This window comes from Mytilus californianus, unplaced genomic scaffold, assembly GCF_021869535.1.
Source record: "Mytilus californianus isolate M0D057914Y unplaced genomic scaffold, xbMytCali1.0.p SCAF_6, whole genome shotgun sequence".
Lineage (NCBI taxonomy): Eukaryota > Metazoa > Mollusca > Bivalvia > Mytilida > Mytilidae > Mytilus > Mytilus californianus.
Window position 1 is genome coordinate 70,358,410 of NW_026262712.1, and position 14,741 is coordinate 70,373,150.

Sequence of the window (14,741 nt, forward strand, 5' to 3'; positions counted from 1 at the left end):
ATGTAATGTAAATTCCAAAATGACATATAATGTTAGTTAGACCTATTACAAAAATCAACATGTAAAATACTGTTGACCTATCATGATTGATTGATTGGTGTTAAACGCCACTCGCAGCACTTTGAGTCGAGCACACCTGGCATTTGCGCGTTTCGAACTCACAACCTCAGTGTTGACAGGCTAGTGATACAGTAGTTGGACAACTTAGACCTCTCGACCACAGAGGTTACTTGACCTATCATGCAAAATGTCTGAGAACAGACTAAAGCTTGAAATTGGAGTGACAAAACAAAATGATGTCAGACGACACAAAAGACATCAAATAATTGATACAGTGAATCAAAATACCAAACAAATTAATGCAAAACCTTTGCCCTCGGTCATAAAATTTCCTCAGTACTCGGAGTACAACATTTGTTCTCGAAACACCAAATCCAGTATTTCGATTGGTTGAATTCGGAGTCTTAGAGTATTATAATCGTGTTCGAAATGTTTTGTCGTAATGCCTGACCACTGGAGCATGAAAATGACGTTGATACAACTTAATATATGTACTAGTACTCAGCAACAATTTACGTATCAGATATGGCAACATACCCTACCCCGACAGACTTATGTCAACTTAAGCGTGAAAATAAGGTCAAGTGACAAATAACGTCGCGTCATAAACTGTCTTTGTTCAAATTTTGAGTTGTAATAGAATATAGAAATGGATGCAATTACCAACTGTCGCCATTGTCGGGGAAAATGGAATCCAAGTCTGGCCTTCATCTTAATAAACTGTTGACACAGAGATATGTTTTGCATGTGTGTTATTTCGATAGTATTATGCAAGTGTTGAAATTGAAAACCTAGTCGGTCTAGTATAAAGCAGGTTCATTATCAAAATAAAATTAACATGGTCTTATCGTAATATGCATGTAATATTTGCCACTGGACGTTAAACACCAATCCATACTCGGGTAAGCTCAATCCTTTTACTTGTTCATCTTTAGAATACCATACACCAAATCATTAATAGCCGCACAGTAAATGACTTCTTTTTTTGTTTCAAAATCTCTTTGAAATAAATGGGAAATTAAAGTATTGGATTTGCTCATTATCATGGGAGAAAATCACTAACAAATTAAGTTATTTTTTTTTACAAGAAAGATGTAAACGTATAACCCTGGCATGAAAAGACGCATTCAGTTGTAAACTATTGTAAAAACATTTGATATACTTGCTGTACATTGAAACTACAGATAAACAAGCATGATCGAACACCAAAACATCAATAGCCGAAAACAACAATGTTTATACCGTTTATGTACCGGAATTACATAAATCAATTATATCTGATTCAACGCTTGTGCATCAACATAAATATCAACACGGAAAAATGGAATAAAAAAACAACAAAATGGAATTGTAATAAATATTTCTTTAAATCAATGTACATAAAATAAAATACAATTATCTTTAATACAAAATATATATACATATTTATTAATATACAAATAAGACATACATAGCACATTGTTTACAAATATATTTTTACTTTCTCAACAAATTAAAAGACAAAACACTTTTTTTTCATATTATGTTGATTTTTCAATAAAATGCAAGGGAATGCGTAGACAAAAAGTAAAAGTTGCTTCACGCTGAGTGAGTTAAATTCTACGTTTGTGACACAAGGATGTCAATTCTTAAAACAGAAGAGAGAAAATCTAATGAGAAAAATGTTCGTAATAAAGACACAAATATTGATTAATAGTGTGTACCATAGTAGAAGACTAGCGGAAATACTTCATTGACATTTCGTCATGATTTCGAAGAAATGGTTCTCAATACAACATTTCACCAAAGTCGCTCAAGCTTGAATTGAAATGTAGGTCACAGTGATCTAACTGTTGGTGAAAAATGTGATACTATAAAATTGTTCAGAAATCATGGTATACTATATTTCTTTTAAAAGAAATATATGTAAATGCAAAACAAATACAAGGATTAAATGGTGAAATATCCTGAATATCATTATCATAGGATTCAGAGCAATGAACCGTTACTCAAAACTTGTAAAAATCCGTCGTATGAACGGATATGGATTACATTTTCTTTTTAACCCGAGTTAGTTAAAAAGATACAGAAGTGATATACAAAAAGATGTTATTAGCTATAAACAATCCAGTTGATATGATAAATGAGTTTAAAGCATTGATACATTTGCTTAATATTTTTGAAAGTCCGTATACATAATCAAGTGTGACCTCGGATGCTTGTATCTACAATGGTAATACTGGGGGGAAAACTTTGCCTTGCATTATAATACTCTTAATACTGTTATTTGTTCAAATACAATGTTAATGTTACAATGTTATACCATGATAATGATTGTTTCTGTGTAAATATGGCAAATTGTTATTTTGTCTTCAATGAACGAAGTTGGATTTACATATTGGTAACATACGATTCTTCTGCTGCTTCGTCGTACGTGAAGTCCTCCAAGAAAGGTGGTAATAGAGCAACACCCTTGCTTCTGGCTACTGCTATGGCATCGTGCAGCTCCAAGAAAATATGATGTTGGGGTATTTTTTCATATGTTCCAGCATGTTCCATAGTATCCCGTACGCTAGCTGCAACACCAGCAAGGAAAAGTTTTATGTTCACATGCTCGTATTCGGAGGAAATGTGTCCTAAAACATTTGCTCCTGAACTATCCATATAGTTAACCGTTGAACAGTCTATGATGATATGATGTGTTCTGCGCATGCGTCTAATTTTGTCGTCTGTTACGAACTCTTCTCCATCTTCTGGGTCGACTTCATCGTCATCATCACAAATACTTGTTAAGTTAGAAGCTATGCTTAGTGGTCTTTTTAACGTGACGTTCGTTTGTTTTTGAACTCCGTTGTTTTGCAAATTCACTTCATCCATAGCAAATGCAGGGTTGTCTCCTGTTACTAGCGCCAACTGGGAACTGCTCTTTTTTACATTGCCGTTAGTTGCAACGTTTGTTTCAGATGTTTTGGACATCTTGCGACCATCACTTGTTATAGGAATAATCGAAACTTCAGATAATGCATTCAAGTCTTTCTTCGGGGGTTCAATTCCAAGTTTTTTCATACGTTTTTCTTCGCGTTCTTGGTTCTTTTCTTGTTTTTTCAAAAATTTAAGTAGCTTTCTTGGGTTTACAGTCGTTTTATATAAAGTGTTTCTAAATATTTCGGCATTTGCAAAATACAAATTCGACTGAAATCTGAATATCTTAACGCCATTTGATTCAATAGAATCCTTGTATCTCTTGTGTTCAACAAAGGCGCTCTCTTTCATTGTTCTGCCAACACGGAAACCACGTGAAAACTGGGTTTGGAATACGACTGTTATTAATGAAACTATAACGCCGATACCAAGTCCAAAGTCGATGTCAAGGAATACAACACTGACAATAGTGAATAACCAAATAACAAAATCAAATTTATTGATTCTCCAAAATTTTCTGCAATCAGCCATCTGGATAAAGAGTCCCTTTAATGCGACCACAATTATAGCTGCAAGGGCAGATTTTGGTAGAGGTTCGAACAATACACTCATAGCCATGATGACAAGAAGCATAAGTATTGTTACAAATATACCAGCTAAAGTTGATTTGGTATTCATATTTGAAGCGATCATGGACCTTGGTGGGGCAACAGCTGATGGAAAACATTTTAAAAAGGAGCTGGCAAAGTTACACATACCATAAGCGATCAACTCCTGGCTGTCGTCGATTTCATAGTTGTGTTTCTTTGCACAAATCTTTGCCATGGCAATTGTATTTGCAAAAATTAATATTGCCAAAACAAAACAGTCAACAAAGTAATCTTGAAATCCGGTTAAGTCAGGTATGATTGGCGGTGGAATTGTACCGGGTATTTCTCCAACAACGGCGACTTCTTCAGCTAGATTTGCAGCATAGGAAATAGCTGTTGCTAGTATGACAACCAAAAGTTCAACAGGAATAGGAATCGGGAGTTTGTGTTTGAACTTTTCATTTATGAATTCCTTGAAAAAAAGTAAGATCGCAATACTGACGAGTGCTACAACAGGTGTTTGCCAAGATAAGCTAGTTATGTTGGAAAATATTTCTTGGTATGTGTATATGATTTTGAAAGCGCCACCAAATCTCTTTACATTGATACCAAGTAATGCAGGTAGCTGACTGGTTGCAATGTGGACAGCAGCACCGGACGTAAACGCGTTGAAAAATGATTCGGAAAGATATGCAGTTATAAATCCGAGTCGTAGAAAACCCATGAACAGCAAGATAAGCCCACTAAGCATGGCTACACATAGGGATATATTTTCCTTGTAATCCATGAATTCTGGTATGTCCTCCCAGGTCGTAAAATTGGTTGTGGCATTATTAAATTCGTACGTTGCTTTAAAGTTTTCCGCTTGTCGATCGACCACACTTGCAGTTACAATGCAAATGACAGCACTCGTTCCCATAGATACGTGAGCAGACGTTCCAAAGATAACATAAAGCAAAACTGGCCAGACAGATGTATACAGTCCATTCTCTACTTTGACAGATGTTAAAAGTCCAAAAGCCAAGGCCTGAGGTATATGCAGTATGCCGATTGTGATTCCCGCCATAATGTCAGTTACAATGCTCTCTTTGATGTTATAGTATCGTAGGACTTTGATAATAGGTAGGTAGGTTGAAACAATTTTCCACAGTCTTTTCTTAGAGCAGAATAAATTATTTTTCAATGTAGTGGCCAATGAAGTATCATCATCCTGGTCTTCTTTTAGATGAATTTCATCGAATGCAACTTGCGTAAATGGTTGCCTTTTCACAAAAATTGTACTTTCTTCTCCGAATGCCCCAGATGGGGCCGAGAATCGTCTCCCTTTAGTGGGACCAATTCCACCTCCGGGCGCAACCGCCATTCCGTCCACCACTGACATGGATCGACTCATCTTCTCTCGATTTTCAGACACCTAAAAGAAGTATTGTGCAGTAAGTAACGGTGTTTCATACATTAAGATAAAACGCTTGAAGAATTAACTCTCTAAAACTGTTTAACTTTAAAATTGTATAGCTTTTTTTGCATAATATCGTTAAAAATACATGTAATTTTGAGCAATATACATTTTTCACTTACAACAAAAATGCCTGTCAAGTTATTCATACGCGACGATGATTTTTTGGTCATTGGGTTAATATCTTTCATTATTCGGCTTCAAAATATAGCTGTCGCTGGGAAATAAAAAAAAATGTAACAATACATACGCATTTAATTTAAACTTCATGTACTTGTACATATGTAATCTTTTTGGGTTATAAAGCTAAAGCAGAGACATATATGTCTCTGGCTAAAGCTATCAGTCCACGACAATGAAACATATAAAATGTATAGATGGAATATTTACAAATTATTCTGCCCTAGCCATTAACTTTCGTAGAAAAGTAATACCCAAAAACCAAAATAAGGGATAACGAAGGGTTGAAGGTAAAGCAATCGTAGATTAAGCACAGTGCATTAATTGGGTAATTTCAGCAATATGTACAAACGTATTAAAGTGCTCGCAAAACAGTCCTTCTCAAATCATTATCCCGTTTGGCAAATATATGTCTTGATCAGTTTAAATCATTAAATATTCTATCGCCTTACGAAAATCGTCGAGATTGGCAAGTTATCAAGTAGTTTTAAAAATTAACGATTTAGAAATAGTTTTTACTTAACCTTACACGTGATTACAGGTATGAAAATAGATATTACATGTATTACATGTATACATACATTCATATTATATTTTCCTTGTCTGATATTGCAGAAATGAAGTCTGTCTTACCTGATATGTACTATCATTGAATATTCAAAGAATGAGATATGAAATTTCCTAGAACTCTACTTTTTAGCTCCCTAATAATTTTAAGCTAAGATTTTTATTAATTGTGTGGTTTTGTTTTAAATGAATACACAGAGAAGTGATGAATCACCAGTTTAAGTGGTTTCTTGAGACATTTGACAAATAAAATTAATAAACTGTTATTTGCAAATGAGATACTTTTCAAATTATTAAATAATCAATGTTTTCACTTACCAAAGGTGCTAATTTAGTTTAAACACAGTACCATAAAAACAAAAATGCAATCTATATCGCAAGACTGGCAAAGCGAAATAATCTTCCTAAGATTTTTCACAACGGTATAAATCCAACGATGACAACTTTGAATATCATTAATTAACCACCATGGACATGGACTTGACTGTTTTATGTGACAATAGATGTCATTTTTTATATCGAGGCGTCAAAACCACGCCCCCTGCAAGACCTGTCATCCACACTTATGGATAAATTAAGAAAATGAAATAAATGTATGTTTATGCAAATTACTAAGATTATTGTTACTCAAAAGTTACAGGGTTTGGACAGGAAATAGGATGTATGATAAATGTGTATACAAAAAACATTAATATTTTTACTTTTAACTATTTTCTAGAAAACACTTGTGGGAAAAAATCGTTTCCTTATACAAAGGCTTACAAAATTTTAAATACGTATCTATGTGGAGTAAATTATTGTTAATGTGGGTGTAACATTCATTTTCCCCATAATTTTGTGCTCCAGGTGACTGACAATATTGTCTTTTTAAACAAAAATTGTAGGATTGGCTAAGATAAGACTTTGAATATTGAAACTAATGTTTATGAAAGTAAATCACTGTTATATTTTAGGTTCATATTGAATTACGGTAAATAGTGACATATATTATGTATGAATCAAAACAGTTTAATGTCGTACAAGGATTCTGAGATAGTAAATAACTAGAAGTGTGATTCGCAACGACAAGGTTGTCAACTATCTGATCTATTATTAGGTAGGTATCAAAGTAGCCAAGGAACAGTTTCCGAAAGTCTTTTTCTTAGAGCAGAATTTATTAATTGTTGAAAACATAGTAGCAAAATTGAACCATAAAAGGGTTATTTGACCTTCATCATGTCACATCAACGCTGGTCTCTCCAATGGTCCCCTGCACACCCAATTATAGAGCTGTATGTCAATCAGTATCTATTTTAGTGAATGTTTTGTTCTAAATTTGATGACAATACAGATTTTTACTATATATCAATAAAATCTTCGACTTCGACTTTTGACTTTGTATTTGAGAACTATCACACAGAGTTTTATCAGGTGTACAGCTGAAAGTCAATCAGTAACTGAGAACTGTCTGTGGTCAACTCCATACAGGAGATTAAAGCCATTAGTTCATAATAAAAGGTATATTCTTTAAGTAAAGGGGACCATACATATAGATGTAATTTCAAACGGTTAAAAAAACTGAATAAGATTGATATTAGTTTCTCCTAGTTGTCTGTCCGATGATTAGCGGCTTAAGCGTTTTATACGAGTAATCATCATTCAGCACGACAGGACCTACTCCGTTTGACCTATTAAAATGTATCTCCCTCACTGTTTTTCTTTTCAGTGGAACTTATAAATGATTACTTATTGTCGTGATAACATAATGTATTATAATGTGCAAATTATAAAACAAACTACAAGGCACTGTCATGTGGGTAGCCTGTCTTATATTGCTATTTAGTTTTTATTAGACTCAACGAGATATACGGGGATGCTAATGCAACAACATACAAAATAGCAATAGGTGAATATATAGATTGTTCTGCTTAAATATATAAATAAACTCTACCTCACTTGTTTTTATTGAATGTTATTTGTTAAACTCACTGAAACATGACCATGGTGGCAAAGCGAGATATTTCCATCAAAACTGAACTGCACGAATGGTTAAATAAGCTATTTCAGTATTTTTTCATATCTTGAAACCAAAGAACAGTGTATTTTTAGATAATATTGTTGTTTGTATTGGAAATATACTGCATTTCAAAGGCGTCGATTGTTGTTCTCACTAATTTCTGTGGGGATTGGATGTTTTTTTACGACGTAAACGTAATGTTGATCTTTGAATACGTTGAATTATATTGGTTGATCGCTTAACTTTCAGTGGCAATTACTTTATACATGTACAGAAAGAGAACACATCAACAATAAATACAAAAGTTAGCTTCTGCAAGGTAGGTCAAACGTTATAAAAAGCGGAAAATTTGGAATGCCACTGGAAAAGGAGGATAGGGTCAAAAGTTGTTACAAGGCACCGACGCATCCCTCTATAGTTGTTCAAGGGGGTTCTTTAACGTGCAGTAAGTGTCGCACTTATCCTACATGGGGCATCGGATCTCTATAAGGTCCCAATTCTAATCGAACATGTTGGCGTATTTATACATCCCATACAGTCAAACGGACAGAGATGACACATTTTTCTTTGCCCCTCAGAAAGATGTGCAATAACGTAAGAATTTTGAACCTGGTAAGGGTAATACGTTTGTTAATTACAATGACAATTTATAGATTGTTTCGTAAATTCCCCTTTGAAACGTGCGTTTATATTTACAGGTGTGCAAAAAGATTTCAAATAAATGGCTATAGAAACCCGAAAATTAGATAAAAAGTTCCGTATTCAAAAAATAATTCATTGTTCATCATTCGTAGATGTTACAATGTTTTTAATAACTTTCAGTTTGACGTAAGGTGCACAAATGACCACAAGTTGAAAAAAATATATGAACCTAAGTTTGCAATATACTATTTAATTCGTTTGTCGTGATTGATTTGATTTTCTACATGTAAAGCGTTATATAAAGAATATTCATTTTTATACCCTCGTTTACGGGACGTATTATGGTATACCGTTGTCCGTCCGTCCGTCGTCAACATGTCGGACAATAACTCAAAATCATTTTAACCTATCTGCATGAAACTTTGGTGAATTGTTTACATCTATTGACGTGAGCTCCCTTTCGTTTTTTATAAATTTTAAATTTTAAGTTTCTGGGGTTTTATTCATTAAAAAAGGTTTTTTTTCCAGTTTTCGGACACTAACTCAAAAACACTTTCGCCAATTTGCAAGAAACTTTGGTGAATTGTTTAAATATCTATTGACATGAGCTTCCTTTCGATTTTTATAAATTTTAGAATTTACGTTTCCGAGTTATGGGGTTTTATTCATTAAAAAAGGGGGATTTTCCAGTTTTAGAACAATAACTCAAATTTGCTTTCTACATTTTTCACGAAAGTTTAGTGAATTGTTTATATCTATTGACATAAGCTCCCTTTCGGTTTTTATAAATTTTAGATTTTACGTTTCCGAGTTATGGGATTTTATTCATAAAAAGGGGGTGATTTTCCAGTTTTCGGACAATATCTTTAAAGTGCTTTGAGCTGTTTTCATGAAACTTTGGTGACTGGTTTATATCTATTATATTAAGATAACCTCCCTTTAGTTTTTCATAAATTTCTGAAATAACTGAGAAGTTATTGAAACTTTATTCTTTAAAAAAAGCGACGGGCGTATCATGCCCTCATGGCGCAGCTGTTTATTTATAAATACATTCAATTTGTGTTTTTGATGAAAATGTGTTTGGCAGTTCAAATATAAAACAAGACTTAAGCACTTGAAAAAAGCTGTTATATTTTAAATCATTACTTTATAATTAGAGTATTCATGACATATGTAGCAACTTCAATACCAAGTAGTAACAAGCCTATGAATATACCCGAAAATATAAGTCATTAGGAAAATTAATCTTTTGTAATGTGTGCCATTATAAATATAAACACTCGTCTATAATAAATTATAAGAGGGTTAGTTCTTCATTTCATGAATTATTTCGCATTTGATTTTCACATTTTCTCAACCTAACGCAAGATAGTTCCCGTATGGAATCTGCAGATGTAAATATAATATAGTCGACTTACACATCGAGACAAAAAAAAAAAATCGAGAGGATGACTTTCAGTCTATATATAGTCCCCAAGGGTGACTGCGGAATAGATATATGGCCACTTTAGTATTCTTCCGGCCGACAGTAAAACCCTTGCCAATGTGGGTCGTTCGTTTGGCTGTGCGGGATGTCCAAGTACGCAGCCACGTCTGGTCAGAATGGGGACTTTAAATCCGATGCCTCGTTTAAGAATGAGGGGTCCGTAGGTAGCCTGTTGCAAGACTAAATTTGGATCCTTATCCAAAATACCGGCATTTTCTAGTGACAGTAAAAAACAACATCGTTCTAAATAAGGGTTGGCTCTTGATGTTTTTAATACTACGGACAAGAAAAAACACTGGATATGACACAAATTTGCAACTTCGGCGTACGAGGTCTTCTATTATTTGTTTTACTTGTGATCTTTTCATGACTTTTGTTATTATTTCGAAAGGTTGCATTGTGAAAATCAATGTACAAGGAGGGCAAATAATACTTTAAAAATAAATTAAGTAGACCGTGACAACAGAAACGTCATTGTATTCGGTGTGCAAACCCTCAAAAGCCGGAATGGGAACGTAGGTAATAAAGATTATGTTATTATCATGGGGAAGTTTCAACAACTTCTGTAACTCGGGTGCTGATCAGTTCTGAAATTATATCACTGGAAAAAAAGATCAAGTCTTAATTCCACCGATTCTAACATGATCTAATAAAAGACTTCATTAAAAAACGCAGGAATTATAATTAAAGACGGTATTAAACAAACTCTATAAAACACACCCTAACCTTGTTAAGTTGATGTTACCAGTCTACGTGAACATACCTTGATTAATATAGAAAATCTAGATAGATCTTTGCAGTCAGTACTGTAGTATGATTCATTGAAACCTTTATTTCAAAATGATGTGTATAACTTATATTTCTAATCCATACAAGATTCACGCTTCAGTAAAGACGAATTGTTAATCCTCTAAACACTGTTCACTCATACACGATTTCAAAAATTGATGCGTTACTTTCGTGTAAAAATATTTTGATTGAAATTCATTGACTTTTATTGTATTCTAGATAAATTATCACAATTGCATTTTTTTTCTAACTTTATTGAAAAAAAAGTTCATTATAACGTATAGGACCAAAAAATAATCAATGTTGTTTTTATTCTTTATACTGATTTTCAATGAAAACAACTAGTGTTTTTACCTCGTTTTTGATACAATTTTTTCAAAAAATTTAGTATCTAACAATGAGGGGCGTAAAGGGCGGTATCTGCACGGAAAAATGCGAAATAAAATTGCCATTTCACGATGAACGAACAATTAAAAATTTCTTGCACGTTGATCTTTTTACCGATTTCACGAAACACGGTGAATAACGAACCTTTTTCACGGCTGCCCGTGAAATAAAAATGGCAAAACACGTTGCACGAAAATAACCCTTTACCACCCTCAACAATATATTGAAGAAAAATGCTCACATGGTGGAAATTGATAATTTTGGTTAACGATGTTCTTCTTACACAATTTGGTATAATAATAAAACTTTGCCAAACTCTGTCAAAACTACGGTTTTGTGCTATATTCAGGCAGGCATCTGTTTAGAAACTTAAAGTACACACATTAGATTGTGATACTGTGCATATAAGTGAAATTAAAAAAAAAAACATTTTTTGATAATGGCCCTTATGAAATAAATTCAGGGAAAATTGGTCCCGTCTCTTATTATTTTCGGTTTTGTTTTTATTTTTAAAATGAAAACTTGCAGCTGGTTGTCTGGCTTTTATATTAATGAATCAACCTGTATGTTGAAAAAAGTCATTCATTTGATTGATATGCTCTATTTTTTTTTGCTGTAAAAACAAGATAGGTGTTCGATAAAATTGTTGTTTTATACTTGTCTGATAATTATTTATTTTATTTTGCTCTGTGATTTTCTAGTCCGATCATACATGTGTAAAACAATGTTGAATTATGATTACGAGTCTAACAGAAATACTATTTCATGCTATAAACATAAAGGCGTTGTGAAACATTTATCAAATTAGGGAAGCAAATAAATAAAAAAAGTTAATTAGGTATGCATAAAGCGTACATTTTTTTTATATATGTAGATATATTGGGACATACGATATATTTTTAGCACACACAAATTCTATATATAGATAGGTTGCTCCAATATTAAGTAGGCAGACAGTGTCTGGTGTGATTTGCCACCTATTGATCGATGTTTTATCACCTAAAGTGGACAGATCAAGATGGAGTACACAATTTTGAAGGAATAAAATACTTGCACTTGCGCATATGTGACCTTTTTGTTTATAACAAACAACCTCGTTGTACTTGGCTTATTGTCCAGAGGGAGTATTACTTAGCTTATTTTGCTTGTGTTTTCATGAATATTATTTATTATTTCATGAATATTTATTATTTCATGAATCCAAGATTTGATTGCAGAATGATTGTCTGGTTCAGATTATACTGCAGTTCCTTATAACCCCGGAGCAACGAAAAGAGGTGCATGTATTGTAAATTATGTATTACTTGAATAAATTAAATCATTAACAGCTTTATATAAGAATAAGGTGTAGTATGATTGCCAATGAGACAACTCTTCACCAGAGACCAAATTAACAACCTTAGGTCAACGCTCGGCCTTCTACAATAAACAAAACGGAACCAAACAAAACCCATACCGCATACTAAGCTATAAAAGGCCTCGAAATGACAAATGTTAAACAATTCAAACGAAAAAAATAACGACATGATTTATGTACAAAACAATAAATGAAAATCAAATATAATATACGGCATCAAACGACAACCACTGAATTACAGGCTCTTGACTTGGGGCAGGCACATACGGAATGTGGCTGGGTTAAACATTTTTGCTGGCGCAATCTCTCCCCCCTAACCTGGGACGGTGCAACAGTATACCTGGTTGGATTACACGTGTTAATAAGAAGTCGCGGAAATATAACATAAAGGGGAATCCTTTTCTTCTCTGATAAGACTTCTGATGCTAACTCATCACAGTTATCATATGTATTATGATATTAGAATGTATGTCTCTGTGTTTCTTTATACCATTGTACCAACAAAGACTTTTCAGAATAAAACATATATATATAGCCTACAAAAGATTGGTCATCAACACAAAATTTTATGGTTTATACTGATAAATTATTGAAAATGAAAGTGCAAAATGACCAATCAGAAACGTAAAATAAAAAGTTAAAATATAAAGAGAATATAAAAAAAATCTTCTTTTTCTTATCAGATATCCTTTTAAAAAGCGCAAACTTATCAATCAAAAATGGGAACAGTATCGCAAGTATTCACTAATATTAAAATAAAATTATATAATTGTAAAGCTAAATTAATTTATATTGCTGGTTTATCTTACGTAGCTGATGCAACATCCACGTTTGGGTTTATTAGTTACTACAGCTTCAATTTCTAAAGCCAAATACACATTAAACACATCGACGCACCACCATTCGTATTCTGGTAAACGGGAACAGTGAACTATTGGTTGCTGTCTGTCATATTTGTTTTTGTTTGCTGTTTTTGTGTAGGTTTGTTTTCTCGTTTGAATTGCTGTACATTTTGTCATGTCAGGGCCTTATAAAGCTTTCTACACGGGGTTTGTTCACTGCTGAAGGCCTTCCGATGACATATAGTTGATTACATACACTTCCTTTGGTACCTCTTAGAAAAATAAGAAATTTCGTATGCATACACAAACCCCAAAATAATATAACTTATTCCAAAGTTTATGACTCGTTTAAGCTTAATAAATCATATGCAAAAAAGAAGTTTCAAGGAGAAAAAGACGTCCGCAATGACATCTTTTTAACACTTAAACAAAAGAGTTCATCAGTTGTAATGAATTTCGATTTGACAGCTATGTCATTTGTTGTCGGTCTCATCTCGTACAGTTACTCTTTTTTCTTTTTCGTTTAGGTATAAAAATATCCCCATAACTTATTTATATATATATACTAGTAACATTAATACTTAAACATGATAATGAATTGATAATTTGTTATATAAAAAATATTGATTGCCAAAAACAAAATTCAAAAATTTAATGTAGCACCATTAAAACGATTTGTGTTCTTCTAAGAAATAAAATAGAGGACTTTTCCCCTAGAATTATTGCACACAAGGGCCATTTGTTTTTCAATCTAAAGTAAATTACCAATATCACAGCTTCAACCTGCGCTTAAAAGTTTTAACAATATTTTGACTTTGTTCCATATATCAAAATTGTAGTTTTGAGTAGTCGTGATAGATTTATACAAATCAAGAGTTTATTCAAAAACAAACTCTATTGAAAGTAACACTATTTATCGTTTTATCTGAATAAAAAAAAATGGTTAAAGATGTCCTTCGCTGCAAACATTTATAAAAATAGATTTACTTTTTGCAATATTGCTTCAAAATATAACTTTAACAGAAATTTTAGCACTGGATTATAATTGAGTGAAGCAAAAAAAAAAATAAAATATGCCCAACCTAAAAATATCCTTAGCAGTCAACTTATTCATCGTTTACCACTAGCTGTGATTTCTGGTATGTTTAAATATTTATACAATTATTCCCTGTGGTTCTTCTTTAGTATGATATTAAACATGAAATAGAAATATTATCTCAATATCCAATCTCGATGAATTCGATAATGATGGAAGTTTTTAACGACCTTGACTGGCTATACAGCCCTCGCACGGTCGATGAATTCGATGATGATGGAAGTTTTTAATGACCTTGACTGGCTATACAGCCCTCGCACGGTCGATGAATTCGATGCAGGCCTCACTGTCACATATACTGGTTATTTTATGCTACTCCTCGTTTCATCATAGGATTTTCTTAGTTTTATGTTCATTGTTACCTCTCTGAATACATCAGCTATAATACAATA

The 14,741-nt window shown here is 33.0% G+C and overlaps 1 protein-coding gene across 2 annotated transcripts; it reads right to left on the minus strand.

The window, feature by feature from the left end:
- Nucleotides 1–1,408: 1,408 nt before the first annotated feature.
- LOC127704970 (sulfate transporter-like) lies at nucleotides 1,409–10,706 on the minus strand. Of its 2 annotated transcripts, none has more exons than XM_052209211.1 (2): nucleotides 10,642–10,706; nucleotides 1,409–4,965 (listed from the first exon to the last, which is right to left on the minus strand). In XM_052209211.1, exon 2 carries the CDS (start codon nucleotides 4,942–4,944, stop codon nucleotides 2,431–2,433), a length of 2,514 nt encoding a protein of 837 aa, XP_052065171.1. In that variant the 5' UTR covers nucleotides 4,945–4,965; nucleotides 10,642–10,706; the 3' UTR covers nucleotides 1,409–2,430. The 2 variants fall into 2 exon arrangements, with proteins under 2 accessions (XP_052065171.1, XP_052065170.1); XM_052209210.1 differs by lacking the exon at nucleotides 10,642–10,706 and adding an exon at nucleotides 6,073–6,218.
- Between the last annotated feature and the right edge of the window lie 4,035 nt (nucleotides 10,707–14,741).

What these genes read in the sequence shown, in the direction of transcription:
- LOC127704970 (XM_052209211.1), bottom strand. Translation starts at nt 4,944, where the DNA reads ATGAGTCGATCCATGTCAGTGGTGGACGGAATGGCGGTTGCGCCCGGA.